This window comes from Sinocyclocheilus rhinocerous, unplaced genomic scaffold, assembly GCF_001515625.1.
Source record: "Sinocyclocheilus rhinocerous isolate Xijiao unplaced genomic scaffold, SAMN03320098_v1.1 scaffold317, whole genome shotgun sequence".
Taxonomy (NCBI): Eukaryota; Metazoa; Chordata; class Actinopteri; order Cypriniformes; family Cyprinidae; genus Sinocyclocheilus; species Sinocyclocheilus rhinocerous.
Window position 1 is genome coordinate 114,236 of NW_015633534.1, and position 17,536 is coordinate 131,771.

Genomic DNA, 17,536 nt, shown 5'->3' on the forward strand with positions numbered 1-17,536 from the left:
ATTTTTTTAAGTTTTTGAAATTTAGGTGCTACCACTGAAGCTTGAATTGGTTTGTTTTATCTGCACAGGTCCTATGTAGGTGAGCCGGGACCCAAGCACTGGACTAACGGCCGCTATGAGTATGTTATGAAACTCAAACAGGCAGCGCTGAACTTTGCCAAGAAACGCTGGGCTGACTATATTCTGGTATGACCCAGTTAGAGCATATACACCCCAATTTTGGATCACACATGCTCAAATATATATACCAGGAGTGTTAAAAAAAATGTAATCAGGTCAAACTTCTTCAAAGTTCATGGATGTTCAGATCTTACTGGGTTCATAAATGTGAATTGTGCTGGAATTCAGTAGAATTATTTTTGCTCATATCATGTCAGTGTGTTTTATATTTGTTAATATCATGACTATTAAATTATATAATTAGGGTTGTGTTGTCAGGTGTCATTCTTTGTATTTATTTCCTCATCTGCAGTATTCAGACACAGACAACATTTTGACTAACCCGGACACACTGCATCTACTGATGGCGGAAAACAAGTCAGTCATTGCCCCCATGCTGGACTCACAGTCAGCGTACTCCAACTACTGGTGTGGCATCACTCCACAGGTACAGTGCAATGAATTTCCAGTTTGGAAGTGTGTATGAGTGTGTGTACATGTGTATGTTCTAACAACGCAATGAGTGATAGCTAACGTTTCATCTTGCAATACACCACATCAATAAAGTGGCCATATCTGCTTTCACTGTTGCTGTATAATATTAACAGTACTTTTAAACTACTTTAAAGTGTATCTTCTCCATTTATAGACTACTGGTACTATAGTTTAATTAGTTGTTGTGACGATAGTAACTAACTTCATTGTGTGTGTGTGTGTATGATATACTGTTCAAAAGTTTGGGGTCACAGTTTGTTTTTGTTTTTTTTAAAGACATGTAAATACATGTAAATACTTTCTAAATATATACTGTATGTGTGTGTCTTTATATATACATAATAAATATACACAGTACACACATATATTATGTACACAAAACTTTTATTTTGGATGCGATTAATCGCGATTAACCGTTGCCCAGCACTAAAAATTTTTGAGCATCAAATCATGATATTAGAGTGATTTCTGAAGGATGATGTGACACTGAAGACTGGAGTAATGGCTGCGTGTGTGTGTGTGTGTGTGTATGATATACTGTTCAAAAGTTTGGGGTCACAGTTTGTTTTTGTTTTTTTTAAAGAAATGTATACTTTTATTTAGTACAGATGCATTAATTTATCAGAAATGTCAGCCATTAATAGTCAAGCCATTTATATTCTAAGAAAAGATTTGTATTTCAAATAAATGATGTTCTTTTGAACCCTCTGTTCATCAAAGGACAGGAAAAATATATAATTTAAAACATTGATAATAATAATTTTTAGTGCTGGGCAACGATTAATCGCGATTAATCGCATCCAAAATAAAAGTCTGTGTTTACATAATATATGTGTGTGTACTATGTATATTTATTATGTATATATAAATACACACACGTGCATGTAAATATACATGTAAATACTTTCTAAATATATACTGTATGTGTGTATTTATATATACATAATAATTGAACACAGTACACAAATATATATTACATAAACAAAAACTTTTATTTTGGATGCGATTAATCGTGATTAATCGTTTGGCTGAAAATCAGCTTTGCATCACAGAAATAAATTACATTTTAAAATATATTCAAACAGATATCAGTTATTTTAAATTGTAATAATATTTCACAATATAACTGTGTTTTTCATCAAATTAATGCAGCATTTGGGGAGCACAAGAGACTTCTTATACAACCCCAAACATTTCAATAGTAGTTTATATATATACAGCATAAAAGGAAAGATTTATTTTTGCAGTAATCTAAATAATTTACATAAATATTTACCTATATTACAGCATTCACCAAATATGTAATTTAATATTTTGCTACAAAAAGACGTGAAATGTTGCAGTGGAACTTCTGCATGGAAAATTCAATCTGTGATTCATTTTTAAATGGGTTCAATTCCATGAATTGTCCAAACAAACTGATTCATTAATCACATTTCACAAAGCACACTAAAGCTCTGTGCATAAACAGTGTGACAAAACAATTCCTCAATTCAGTTTAAGTGAGGATCTCCTAAGAAATACAACATCACATTTGTGGATAATAGTTCATTATAGGTCTGTTTGCTCAAACACTTTGTCCTTTGGCTGTGTTGTTCAGGGTTTTTTTTTGTCTGTTTCAGGGATACTATCGTCGTACTGCTGAGTACTTTCCCACAAAACAGCGTCAAAGGCTGGGCTGCTACCCGGTGCCGATGGTCCACTCCACTATTCTGCTGGACTTGCGCAAAGAAGGCACCAAGAAAGTGTCCTTTCACCCCCCTCACAAAGACTACTCCTGGCCCTTTGACGACATCATCGTTTTTGCCTTCTCCTGCCGAATATCAGGTATGGCGCCCCCTTCTGGACGACTCCAGCGTATCTCATTTCTCTTACGCAATATGACGAGTTTAACATTTGGATTTAGTTTGGAGGGATTGAGGGACAAATTCTTCCCTGTGTCCAACTGACTGTAACATTTTTTAGGATTGACAGTCAAATAGTTTTGGAAAGAGATGGACTGAGTAAAGTTTCGGACACTATTTTTCTGATATGATTCACTCTTTGAAACAGAGGTTCAGATGTTTCTGTGCAACAAGGAGCGTTATGGGTATCTGAACGTACCTGCAAAGCCTCATCAGACCGTGGAGGATGATCGAATCAATTTTGTCCACCTTTACCTGGACTCTTTGAGTGAGTAACACTAACATTTGGATTTTTTTTTTATTATCAAATTATATTATTAGAATAAAGCTTGTGCGATAACTTGAAAAATGTACAATTTCAGGATGTCACTTTAATAACAGCACTTAAGATAACTGGCATGACCTTTGTGAAAAAGAAATGCACTTGTATTAAAGGTGCAACTATAGTACTTCTTTAAAGTATAGTAAAAAAGTACTTACAGATTATATAATAATAGTAAAATAAAAGGCCATTTAAAGTGATTATATCTCCTTACAAGACTTCAAACCACTAGATTTGAATGGATTTATTTTACGACACTTTATGACCTTTTGGGGTCTTTTAAAGTTTTGGTTACCTGGACTTTAAATAGAGGGATAAAAATAAAAATACTGTCTTTTGTGTTTCACAGATTATCTAACAACATGAGGGTGATTAAATGATGACAGAATTTGTATTTTTGAGTGTGAAATACACTTTTATAAAGTGCACCTTTTAATAATGTCATATTGAGAATTTTACTTTATATAAATAAAGCATATAAGTAAAATATAAGTTTATTTTAAATAATTGTCTTTTAATCATTTTTGTCATGCTTTGAAGAAATACACTTTAGAAGTCAAATTTATTTTGATGTGTTGACTAACATACTAAAGCACATGTAAAGTACTTGACTATGAATTGTAGTGTGTTATTTGATATTACGTTTACAGTAAATATATTTTAAATATATTAAATTGCACCTTTATCAATACATATGCGTAATTACAAATTTATGTAAATACATGACATATACATTTCAATAGAAATGACTTTAAAGTATATTTTAGCCAGTAGAAGTACAATAGTACAGTAGAAGACAATAGAAGTAATTATGAACTATATATAAATATGTACATTAGTATAACATAAGTGGGTCAAAAACACTACAAATTTCAGCTAATTGAATCGAATATAAATTGAAGCTGTAAAACATTTTAATTTAATTGTAACTAACATGCAATTAAGTGTCTGAAAAAATTTTAATGTACATTATTTCAAAAAATTAGTACACGTTTTAAAATATACAAAAGTGCATTTCTTTTTCACAAGGGTAGCAACTGACAAGAATAAGAAAAAAACATGAGGGAAATTATTAGATGAACATTATAATATGAAATTGAAGTCACAAATGTGAGATATTAAGTCAGATTATGAGATAAAAGTTGCAGTTGTAATATATAAAGTCACTTTATGGGATATGAAGTCACAATAACAAGATATAAAGTCAATTATGAGAAAAAGTAACAATAACCTTTTAATTTAAAGGAATAAACCTGCTTCCATAGCTAATGAACTTCACAAAATCTGATGATCCTGCACATAGGCGGAGCGTGTGTAAGCGAGTTGGGGCAAAAATGCCACTAAATTGGACAAAAATGCCCCTGCACAAACAAATTAAATCTATTACGACTGTTGCTAACAAAATGAAAATGAATAGAAAGTGTCGATTGCGGTATCAAATGAAGATCTGCTCATGTTGTATTTCATTTTAGGCGTTTTTACAGTGTTGCGCATTATAACCAATCACACACGATTCTGTTGAGCTAAGGAATGCAATGACCAATCAGAGGCGTTCAGATGAGTCATCGCTGAGTTTTGAGCGCACGCGTCATCAGTTTGAGCTGACTGACTGAATTCCGACACCTGTCGCGCAGATGTACAATGCAAGTAAGAGATTCATTTCACAGTGTAGACAGCTTAAGTGATTATAGCCATAGTTTTTTTTTTTTTTTGAGAGTGCTTAAACTCGCGATAGATATTGATAATGTAACTTTCTGTATAATAATTGATTCGCTGTTTGAATAACCTTGGAAAGGGAACGTTTTATAACTACCAATTTCTAATGTTTTTTATTAAATCGTAATCACGTTAAATACAAATTCAGTCCCATTAAACATATTTTATTAGGCTACATGACACCCATGTCTGGTTCTTGCCTTAAAAAGACGTGTTTATGATGTTTGTAGTTAATAGATTTGGCTGCTTTTGGAGTTGGTCCACCCTCCGCCTATGATCCTGCAGCATAAAATGTCCTAAAGAGCTTCTTGTGTGATTTTCAGTGAGGTCTCAGTCTTTTGAACCCCACTGTATGTGAAGATCGTACTAATCTGGTGCTAATTAGCGATCAGCTCCCGAATCATTGTCAAGGATTTGTGTCCTAACTGAAGTCATTTCTCCCACAGTCCATGGGCCGCCAATGTACTTGTCTCGCTATGTCCACGTTCCTCCCAAACAGTCTGATCACATGGGCTTTGATGAGGTAAAGTTAAGCGCATACTCTGTATTTTACTATTGCTTTGAGTCAAACATTCAGCATGTGTGTTTGTTCACCTCAGATCTACTTGATAAACCTGCGCAGACGTCCAGACCGCAGGGACAGGATGTTATGGTCGCTTTATGAGCTAGAGATTGATGCCAAAGTTGTGGATGCTGTAGATGGAGCGTAAGTACAGACATTCACTCCTAAGATGAATCTTTTTTCATCCCCTTTTTATATATGCAAATGATAACAAGAGCAATAATTGAGTTTTTTTTCACTGGTGTGTGCATGCAGAGCTCTGAACAGCAGCGATATTAAGATTCTAGGTGTCGATCTCTTACCTGGTTACTACGACCCTTTCTCCGGCCGCACGCTGACCAAGGGAGAGGTGGGCTGCTTCCTCAGCCACTACCACATCTGGAAAGAGGTCAGTGGCCCCTAAAACTATTTACATAAATGCCACTTTGTTTGATATTTTGTTATCGCTAACACGTTACAATAAGGTTCCGTCAGTTAATGTTGGTTAATGCATTCGCTAACATTAACTAACAATGAACAATTCATTTATTATTACAGTATTTATCAAGCTTTGTTAATTTTAGTTAACTGTTAATGTTAGTTGAGGGTTATGAAATAACATTATTATTATCATTATAGCATTATATTAACAGATACAACTCTTAATTATTAATGTATTACTAAATGTTAAAATTAGCATGGACTAAGATTAATAAATGCTTTAGAAGTATTTTTCATTGTTAGTTCATGTTAACTTGTGTGGTCAACTAATGTTAACAAATGGAGTCTTTTAAGTTCTAAAAAAGAACTTAAGAAATATCTTGAATTCTAATGCTGAGACATAAAAACATTTTAAGCATGAGCAGCTAGTTGTCTTAAGTGTTGAATGTAGCTAAAATTCACAATATAAAAAAATGTCAAAAAGTTTTAATGTCTCTTATAGTGTCTTATGCTCATCCAGGCTGAATTTATTTGATCAAAAATGGTGCCAAAAGCAGTAATATTGTGAAATATTATTACAATTTAACATAACTGTTTTCTATGTGAATATATTTGGATATTTTTGAATTTTCAGCATCATTACTCCAGTCTTCAGTGTCACATGATTCTTCAGAAATCATAATAATATGCTGTTGAAAACAGCTTCATATTTTTGTGGAAACTGTGATAATATTTTTTTCAGGGTTCTTTGATGAATATGAAGTTCAAAAGAACAACATTTATCTGAAATAGAAATCTTTGTAACATTATAAATGTTTTCACTGTCACTTTTGATCAATTGAATGCATCCTTGTAAAGTGTTTATTTCTTATTGACCCCAAACTTTTGAATGGTAGTCTATATTAAAATTGAAACATGCTGTGTTTTTAGTATGTCAAAATGATTTGCTGTTCTTTGAATCATAGATGGTAGATATGCAGCTAGACAAGGTGCTGATCTTTGAGGACGACGTGCGTTTCCAAGCCAACTTTAAACGTCGCCTGATGCGGCTGGTGGAGGAGGTGGAGCAGGTGGAGCTGGACTGGGACATCATGTGAGTGACACCTGTCTGTCACACGGTTGCTGTGGTAACTAGAAGAAACCAGAATCAGAATATTGCCTTTGCTGCAGTTATAAGGAAGACTTCAGTTTTGTTTTTATGATTTTACAACATAAATTTCCCATATCCATGCAAACAATTTCAAATTCTTATTTAAAAGATACACGTGCAATCCAACAGTAAACTCATCACAGATGTAGTGCCCTCATCAGGTGTCTTTAACTATTGTGGTAATCTGTTGCAGATACCTGGGCAGGAAGAAGGTGAACCCTGAAGAGGAAGTTGCAGTGGAGAATGTGAGGAATATCTTGAATTCTAATGCTGAGACATAAAAACATTTTTAAGCATGAGCAGCTTAGTTGTCTTAAGTGTTGAATGTAGCTAAAATTCACAATATAAAAAAATGTAAAAAAGTTTTAATGTCTCTTATAGTGTCTTATGCTCATCCAGGCTGAATTTATTTGATCAAAAATGGTGCCAAAAGCAGTAATATTGTGAAATATTATTACAATTTAACATAACTGTTTTCTATGTGAATATATTTGAATATTTTTGAATTTTCAGCATCATTACTCCAGTCTTCAGTGTCACATGATTCTTCAGAAATCATAATAATATGCTGTTGAAAACAGCTTCATATTTTTGTGGAAACTGTGATAATATTTTTTTCAGGGTTCTTTGATGAATATGAAGTTCAAAAGAACAACATTTATCTGAAATAGAAATCTTTGTAACATTATAAATGTTTTCACTGTCACTTTTGATCAATTAAATGCATCCTTGCTGAATTAAAGTATAATTTTCTTAAAAATTGAATAGTAGTTTATATATAATATTGACTATGTAATATATTAATATTTATATATAGTTATTATTTATAAAGTCAATTAGATTTAAACAATATTTATATTTTAGCTCTAATATAAAGCTCCATTCTGAACTGATAAGTGACTAACAGGCAAACCTTATATAGAAAACCATATATAGGCATTTTAATAGCCTCTGTTACCCTTTACCTTTAATGAGCTCGAACAGACCACATAATTGTGTCTTTTATTGGCTGTCAGCATCTTTGAATGTGGCTTCCAGGTCAGCCTGAACCCACCGTCGTTCTTATCTGCACTCCTGCAGCCTGAATGTCACATTGCACTCATGTGTTTCTGCACGCTCAGCACTCACAGTAAAAAGCCTTCATTAGTGGAGCACACGGTGGGATCTTATTAAAAAACGTTCATTAGTAGATTCAGTGCTTTAAAGCAAGAAAGCAGGGAAGAAAATAATCTTCATGGAAGATGTTGCACATGCACACCTTAACTTTCAGTGTCTCTATTATTATCCATCAAGTACTTTGTTTAAATAAGTGCTAGCCCACTTCTGCTGAAATCTGAAAAGAACACTAAATGGAGCTTTTATCCTCAGGAAAGCGGTTTGAGAAATATGCTAATGTCGGATGAGACTATTACCACCTGTTGGCCATGGCAACAGACGACTGACTTACTAAATGGTGATGCAAATTGCTTCAATAAACAACTTATTATGAAAATGCAACAAGATGCATGCATGGCATTGAGGTGTTTTCTAATAATGAACTGGGCCAATTTGTGTCCATAACATGTATATGTGAATGTAAGACAAGCTTTATCAGGGGTTTTTCCTCTGAGGAGGCAAAGGAGGCAGCGCCACTGTATAAAAATAAAACAACACAAATATTCTGAAAAATGGCATATGAAAAGTGTACAAATCACTTGTTTTTTTTCAAGTCACATGAAAGAAGGCAGTGCATCCATTGTGCTATGATTGGCCTATTGAGCTATTCATGCGATAAAACCTGCCTCTCGTTTTCATGCAGTTCCGTATCCGCAAACTGATCTGAATTAATAAATAATAAACTAATTGAAAGTAAATAAAAAAATCACCTACTTAGAGACCACCGCTTTATATCATGTCACATTTAACTTTGAAATGACTTGAAAACATGATCTGTGAAGGTTTTTTTTTTTTACACACACATGAAACCACCATCACAGAAACTCTTTAAGAGAAAAATCCTCGTTCATACCTTTTGGAAACTGACTTTTCAAATAAAAAATAAAAAAGCTTCTTTCTTATGCAATCAATGTTACCACCTGTTGAATTCTGCTTAATCTTTTCAATTCCAAGAAAAAAGAAAGATTAACCATTTTATAACCATTTTATGTTACATTCACAAAAATGTCTTGCAACAGGACTCTTTAGATCCTTTCTATTTATTGTACTTCTATGTTCTGTAATCCTGTCCTTTAATGAACGGGATGTTTCACCAACATAACTTTTATTACTTAATTTTATTATTTATGATGGTGGTTTCATGTGTGTTTCTGCAGTATATGTTTTCTGACGTGTGTTGATCTGATGTGATCAAATGAGACCAGTACATGACAGACATGAGTGCTTTTAGAGCATGCTTCTGGATGATCTCTGTAGGAGACGTAATTACAGAATGAGGCTGGAATGCCAACCAGTCAGCCACGAGGTGGGTCTGAACTGGCCCGGCAGCACATGCATACCGCACAGCCCTATGAAAAACAACTCCCACAGGGGGAGCTTGGCTTTTCCTGCTTCCTTACAGCAAGCCTCCCACAAATCTAACTGCCATGCCAAGTGCTTTTCATCATCAAACGCACAGATTTAAGCTATTAGGTCACTATTAGTCCCACTTCTCATTTAAGCTGTAGAATACATGAAGAGATGGCGTATATGGAGCAGTGCATTAGTAGTCACGTTTAGTAGAAACAATAGGTTAGAGGCCATCTGCAACAACGTTTCTGAAACACTGGTTCAACCAGATTTACACTTCGCAAATGCACCTCTATTTTTTGTAATTGTGACTTTATATCTCACATTTACAAGTTTTGTGTCTTGTATTTTTGAATTTAGACCTCACAATTACAATTATTTCTCATAGTTATGACTTTATATCTCACAATGCCTGTATATCTCTCAGTTGAAACTTTATTTCTCGTAATAAGGGCATTATATTTTGTAATGTGACTATATCTCACAGCTGCAACATCTCAAAATGTCACTTAATATCTCAGATATGACATTATATGTTGCAATTGCAACTTTATTTCTTGTAATTGTGAATTTATATCTCAGTGTGACTATATCTTTTTGTATTATGACTTTATATGTCAAAATGGAATTAATTGCAAGATATAGTCACATTGTGAGATATTAAGTTTCATTTTGAGGTATAAAATCACTATACAAAAAAAATGTTTTAGTTGCAAGATGTCAAGTTACATTGCAAGATATTGAAACTTATATAATTAAATAATAGTTTACATTTATATCTCACCATTACTAACTTTTTTCTAATTATATTTTGCAAAAAGTGACATAATTGTGCCTTTATATTTCACAATGTGACTATTATTGTTTTTGCACTACAACTTTATCTCACAATGTGACTTTATATCTTGTAGTTTCAACTTTATTTATTGTAAATGTGAAAGTATCTCACAATGCTTAATATGCTAAAAACTTAATATCTGACAATTGTGACATTTTTGTACTGACTTAAAGGGGTCATATGATGCTATTTTAAAGATCATTATTTTGTGTATTTGGTGTAACAGAATATGTTGACATGCTTTAATGTTCAAAAAACACATTATTTTTCAAATACTGTACATTATTGTAGGTCCTCTATGCCCCGCCTCTCTCAAACACGTCGTTTTCAACAAAGCCCCCTCCTTTGACAAGCGCAGTCTGCTCTGATTGGCCAACTGACCCAGTGCATTGTGATTGGCCAAACACCACAAGCACGCGTCGGAAATGTAACACCCCTTACCATTATCGCGAGCTTCATCTTTCAAAATAAATGTTTTTTTTTCACTGGTGTGTGCATGCAGAGCTCTGAACAGCAGCGATATTAAGATTCTAGGTGTCGATCTCTTACCTGGTTACTACGACCCTTTCTCCGGCCGCACGCTGACCAAGGGAGAGGTGGGCTGCTTCCTCAGCCACTACCACATCTGGAAAGAGGTCAGTGGCCCCTAAAACTATTTACATAAATGCCACTTTGTTTGATATTTTGTTATCGCTAACACGTTACAATAAGGTTCCGTCAGTTAATGTTGGTTAATGCATTCGCTAACATTAACTAACAATGAACAATTCATTTATTATTACAGTATTTATCAAGCTTTGTTAATTTTAGTTAACTGTTAATGTTAGTTGAGGGTTATGAAATAACATTATTATTATCATTATAGCATTATATTAACAGATACAACTCTTAATTATTAATGTATTACTAAATGTTAAAATTAGCATGGACTAAGATTAATAAATGCTTTAGAAGTATTTTTCATTGTTAGTTCATGTTAACTTGTGTGGTCAACTAATGTTAACAAATGGAGTCTTTTAAGTTCTAAAAAAGAACTTAAGAAATATCTTGAATTCTAATGCTGAGACATAAAAACATTTTTAAGCATGAGCAGCTTAGTTGTCTTAAGTGTTGAATGTAGCTAAAATTCACAATATAAAAAAATGTAAAAAAGTTTTAATGTCTCTTATAGTGTCTTATGCTCATCCAGGCTGAATTTATTTGATCAAAAATGGTGCCAAAAGCAGTAATATTGTGAAATATTATTACAGTTTAACATAACTGTTTTCTATGTGAATATATTTGAATATTTTTGAATTTTCAGCATCATTACTCCAGTCTTCAGTGTCACGTGATTCTTCAGAAATCATAATAATATGCTGTTGAAAACAGCTTCATATTTTTTATGGAAACTGTGATAATATTTTTTTCAGGGTTCTTTGATGAATATGAAGTTCAAAAGAACAACATTTATCTGAAATAGAAATCTTTGTAACATTATAAATGTTTTCACTGTCACTTTTGATCAATTGAATGCATCCTTGTAAAGTGTTTATTTCTTATTGACCCCAAACTTTTGAATGGTAGTCTATATTAAAATTGAAACATGCTGTGTTTTTAGTATGTCAAAATGATTTGCTGTTCTTTGAATCATAGATGGTAGATATGCAGCTAGACAAGGTGCTGATCTTTGAGGACGACGTGCGTTTCCAAGCCAACTTTAAACGTCGCCTGATGCGGCTGGTGGAGGAGGTGGAGCAGGTGGAGCTGGACTGGGACATCATGTGAGTGACACCTGTCTGTCACACGGTTGCTGTGGTAACTAGAAGAAACCAGAATCAGAATATTGCCTTTGCTGCAGTTATAAGGAAGACTTCAGTTTTGTTTTTATGATTTTACAACATAAATTTCCCATATCCATGCAAACAATTTCAAATTCTTATTTAAAAGATACACGTGCAATCCAACAGTAAACTCATCACAGATGTAGTGCCCTCATCAGGTGTCTTTAACTATTGTGGTAATCTGTTGCAGATACCTGGGCAGGAAGAAGGTGAACCCTGAAGAGGAAGTTGCAGTGGAGAATGTGAGGAACCTGGTGTACGCTGATTACTCCTACTGGACGCTGTCTTACGCCATCTCTCTTCAAGGAGCTCAGAAGCTCCTGAACGCCGAACCGATATCCAAGATGCTTCCTGTGGATGAGTTTCTACCCATCATGTATGACAAGCACCCCAAGTGAGTAAGACAGTATTCAGGCCTAAACAAATTTTACATTAATAGTTCACCCAAAAATAAAAATATAGTCACCCTCAGGTCATCCAAGATGTAGATGAGTTTGTTTCTTCATCAGATTTGGAGAAATGTAGCATTACATCACTTGTTCACCAATGGATGCTCTGCAGTGAATGGGTGCCGTCAGAATGAGAGTCCAAACAGCTGATAAAAACATCACAATAATCCACACCACTCCAGTCCATCAGTTAATGTCTTGTGAAGTGAAAAGTTACGTGTTTGTAACAAATCCATCAGTAAGACGTTTTAACTTCAAACTGTTGCTTCTGGCCAAAATACAAGTCCTCTATTCATTATCTTGCTTTCTCCAGTGAAAAAGTCGTCTTGTCCGAATCAGGAGAGAACTCTGCACAGATCAAGCACTGTTTACAAGCAAAAAAATAGTTCTAAACAAATATGGCGGTAGATTTTGATGTGAGGACAATGGGATGGATTTTTTTCATAGAAGGAATCGTTATTTAGATTATGGACTATAATTTAGCCAGAAGTGAGTCAAGCGACGGTTTAAAAGTTAAAATGTCTTAATAATGGGTTTTTTACTTACAAAAATGCTTCTTTTCAATTCACAAGTCATTAACTGATGGACTGGAGTGGTGTGGATTACTTGTGGATTATTGTGATGTTTTTATCAGCTGTTTGGTCATTCTGACGGCACCCATTCACTGCAGAGCATCCATTTGTGAGCAAGTGATGCAATGCTACATTTCTCCAAATCTGTTCTGATGAAGAAATAAAACTCATCTACATCTTGGATGGTCTGAGGGTGAATACATTTTCAGCACATTTTCATTTTTGGGTGAACTGTTTCTTTAAATGTTCAAATGATTTGTGGTGTTTGAAGAGTGATGTTGCTCATTTTGGTTGAGAAAGTATGCGTTCTCACCATAAATACATATGCATACTGTCATTTTCTCCTGGATTATATTATATGAGTACTTCATATTTTTGCAAAGTAGGACTGACTGAAAATAGCTTACCACAAATGTGTGCTTTGGTTTAAAAAACAAAAAAACAAAACCCTCTCTGCGTAGTTTCTTAACTATGTAATAGTCATTTGATTTTTCAAATAAGAGAGTCAAGACTCAAGCCAAGAAGGAAAGCCAGATCTTGAGATGGCATTAGCTTTGATTCCTCAGCGCGAGTGGTTGTGTGTGCGCTGTGGATTGGCGTGATGCCATCCATTTTCCCCTGTCCGTTTCCTCTCCATCTCTGACTCTTACTCATTTTGCTTGGCACGTCCCGCCTGAAGCTCCTCATCCCCACAGAGACAGATCAGAGCAGCGTTATTCAATCTTTCCAGCGATCCGGCGTGCTGCTGCTGCCCCGCTGACGGCTAACTCTTTAAACACCCTGCCCTGCCTTCCCCGCTACACATTCCAGCTAAATGAGGTGCTACTTTGCTCTCCTTCCAGGTCTGACAAAGCCAAGGGCCCTCTGCCAGCTGGCCCAGTACACACGTTTACCCTCAGTACATGAAGTACCTCTTCAGGCTTCTGCTGAAAGTAATTGATATTTTATTCATTTATTGGGGTAAAGTCGAGCAGCACGAGCCCTAAAGCGATTCGCCATCTGATTCTGGATCCAAAAGAGACATTAAATAGATCAGCGGTGACCTCTTTCCTTTGAAAGGTTGTAATGCAAGCATCTCTAGTACTTTTTAAAATTGGGATAAAATAGGAATTTATAGACAGACACAGGAATATATATTGTTCCCAGTTATATTGTATTATTATATTATATTATATTATATTGCTCATACTAAGTGGTAGGAATTTTTTAACATTAGGTTAAAATATGGATATAGTGTAAATACATATAATATAAATATTATATTATTAGTATTATCATAGCACTCATTGCCTGGTAATTATATTATATTATATAATTGCTTACACTTAGGATAAAATTGGATAAAATATTTTATAGATACACACACATATATATTATAGTAGAATTTCTTTTATTTACTTTTATTTTATTGTATTGTATGTATATTATATTATATTGCTCATACTGAGGGGTAGGAATTTTTTTTACATTAGGATAAAATATGGATATAGTGTAAATACATATAGTATTAATATTATATTATTAGTATTATTATATTATTAATTATCTTGCCTGGTTATTATTATATTATATCATATTGCTCATACTGAGGGGTAGGAACATCAGGATAAAATATGGATATAGTGTAAATACATATAGTATAAATATTATATTATTAGTATAATAATATTATTAATTATCTTGCCTGGTAATTATATTATATTATTGCTTACACTTATGGTTAGGGATTTTTTTTATATGATATAGTATAATTTTATTTATTTAGTATTATTTTATTATTTTAACCATAATATTTTTATTTATATTATTTTATGTACATTATTTATATTGCTTAAAAGTATGGTTAGGGGGTCTGGTGATGTCATATGAAAATATTTGTAGCCTATTTTCTAAAGCCTATAATCATAAGAGCTCAAGTTACTAAAGGGTTTTATTTTGGTGTTTTCTCTCAATAGTGAGGACTACAAATCCCATTTTCCCAATCGGAATCTGATGGCGTATTCCACACACCCCCTTCTGGTGCAGCCCTGCCATCACGCCGGGGACCCGGAGTGGGTGAGCGACACAGAGACGTCTACGCTGTGGGATGATGACAATGTGCGCACGGACTGGAGGGGCTCGCATAAAACTCTCAAGGGTTCTCAGCCACCGGCCGGCCTGCAGAGCGCCACCTACAAGGACGAGTTGTGAAGTACAGCCCCAAAGCCACATGAATGGCATGAATGGGCATTTTCTAAGAGCAGAGGGATTAGGAGGAGGGAGCAGCTCTTTATAAACGCAAATGTCACTCATCACGGAGACCTCAAAACTGTGGAAGAGACGAGGGAGACCTGGGACCAATCTTTAGGAAGAGACTTTCACTCTACAACAACAAAAATCATTTTTTTAATCAGTATTTTTCTAGTTTTCCAATAAAAAATATATTTAACAAGATACACTTACTTACTTAGTAAAATAAGATATTAATATGAAAGATATTAAGACATGTTTTCATGCCAGCACAAGTCCAACAACGAGAAGATTAGAAAAATCAAGGTTAAAAATAGAAAACATTTTTTATTGGAAAACAAGAACTGTAAAGGCAATAGGGTGCAATACATTTGATGACTCTTATATTTGACCACGAATTAAGAGGAAAAACTTTTTATTATATATTTGAGGGTGAAAGTGTTTGTCCATGTTTTTGGTATGGATTAAGCAAATTTTGCATTTTTATTAGGTTGTTTTTCTTTATTAACTATATAAAAAAGGACATTTGATAGCTTTTATGGAAGTGGTGCATTATCAATTTTATACAGAGTTTAAACAGCTGTCATAAGGACTATCATGCTCAGACAATCAAACAAACAGAGTTTAGTGTATATTAGAAATGGTGTGTGTGGTGAATTTCTCTTTTTATTTTTTTGGTGCATTTTTGCTGTTCATGACAAATTTCTGTTCCCATCATTTGTTCTTATTTCTCTTATTTATTTCTCTTCCCTGTCTTATTCCCTTCTGTGTCTCTCCAAACTGAACAGCAGGACCAAATGAAATGACATGATAAGAGTATGCATGGCAGTTTTGGAAAATTTGATTGTTTTTGAAATAAAAAAGAAAAAGTTTTTTGAAAAATGACAATGTTGGATGTCAGTCGCATGTATTTGATTTTCACAGACATTTTCTTCTCCTCTCTCAGACAGAGAATAAATACAGAGGCAGTAAACCCATTACTAGTTAGGGCTAGAATATAATCATAAGGTGTTATAAAATTCGACTAAGTTGACTTACCTACACATTCTGGGAAGTAATTTTACTTAACTTCCAGGATGGACAATAAAGACTTCTTCATGTCCAGCTGCTAGCTCTGCTGCAGTTCTATCGCCATCTATTGGTTAGAGTACAAATGTACAAGTACAAAATGTTGGTTTTCTAGAGTGCCCATATTTTGAATTAACTAGGACTTTTTTCGAATTATTTGGTTGCACTTTATTTTAAGGTGTCCTTGTTACAATGTAATTATACATTTAAGTACTGAGTAATATTAATTAACTACATGCACTTGCTATATTGTTAGAGTTAGGATTAGGGTTTGGTTTAGGGTTACTTACATGCAATTATGCATAATGTATTGTTATTATAATAGTAAATACATGTAACGTGTAACAAGAACACCTTAAAATAAAGTGTTACCAATTATTTTTATTCACAAAAAGATTTTTTTGAAATAGGCTACATTAAACACGAAACATTCACTGAAATAAAATATAAAAATAAAATAAATACATAAACTTATTTCAAATAGTTGCTAAAGGCAACATTTGTCATTTCGTTTAGTTTAAGTTGGAAGTACTAAAATATCTCAAACTAAATCAACTCAAACTAAAACTTAATAAAAAAAAATAGAGATGTTTAAAAAAAATAATATAAATGACAAAATAACCAAAGAAAATTACTAAAACTTTAACTAAAAATCATTTCGTTTAGTTTAAGTTGGAAGTACTAAAATATCTAAAACTAAATCAACTCAAACTAAAAACTAAAACTTAATTAAAAAAAATAGAGATGTTTAAAAAAAATTATATAAATGACAAAATAACCAAAGAAAATTACTAAAACTTTAACTAAAATTTAATGGAAAACATACAATTATAATAGTATATCAATGATACTAAAATAACACTGATGAGGGTGAATTTACAGTACATACAGTAGCTTGTACGCAAAGTTCACAAATGTCTGAAGTAGTTTGAAATAGTTGTTCTCAATCCGAGTGGCCTTCCTGACATTATTTACAAGGGTTTTCAGTTCCACATAAATTGTGCATCGACAAGCACCACGGCAGTTTCTTCAGACATTAGTACCAGACAGGAAACAATCAATACAAATATAAAGGTAAATTATTTAGTTAAAAAAATAAAACAACGATTGCAGGATATAGAAGCTCTTGTTAATGATACAGAGTCCCGAGTCACACATTACAGTAATACTGAGTTACTCTTTTATGATATGACTGTTTCTCTCACAATATTGAGGTGTTGAATTGTTGAATGTGCAGACTGCTGCTTATTTCATTTAGATCCATGCAGGGGTCAGGTGCAAGTATAAGGGTTCAGCGTCTGTAAGAGTGACTTTCTCAGCTGAA

At 33.7% G+C, this 17,536-nt stretch overlaps 1 protein-coding gene across 1 annotated transcript in view; it reads left to right on the forward strand.

Moving 5' to 3' along the window:
* Positions 1 to 15,608, forward strand: part of LOC107744239 (probable inactive glycosyltransferase 25 family member 3) — a 17,188-nt gene extending 1,580 nt beyond the window's left edge. Inside the window, exons 3-12 of the mRNA XM_016557768.1 lie at positions 69 to 186; positions 473 to 607; positions 2,277 to 2,481; positions 2,707 to 2,826; positions 5,043 to 5,119; positions 5,196 to 5,302; positions 5,414 to 5,546; positions 6,544 to 6,671; positions 12,085 to 12,288; positions 14,871 to 15,608. Coding sequence (XP_016413254.1) covers positions 69 to 186; positions 473 to 607; positions 2,277 to 2,481; positions 2,707 to 2,826; positions 5,043 to 5,119; positions 5,196 to 5,302; positions 5,414 to 5,546; positions 6,544 to 6,671; positions 12,085 to 12,288; positions 14,871 to 15,105 — 1,462 coding nt within the window. The 3' untranslated portion in view covers positions 15,106 to 15,608. The remainder of the gene's footprint in view (positions 1 to 68; positions 187 to 472; positions 608 to 2,276; positions 2,482 to 2,706; positions 2,827 to 5,042; positions 5,120 to 5,195; positions 5,303 to 5,413; positions 5,547 to 6,543; positions 6,672 to 12,084; positions 12,289 to 14,870) is intronic.
* Positions 15,609 to 17,536: the final 1,928 nt, after the last annotated feature.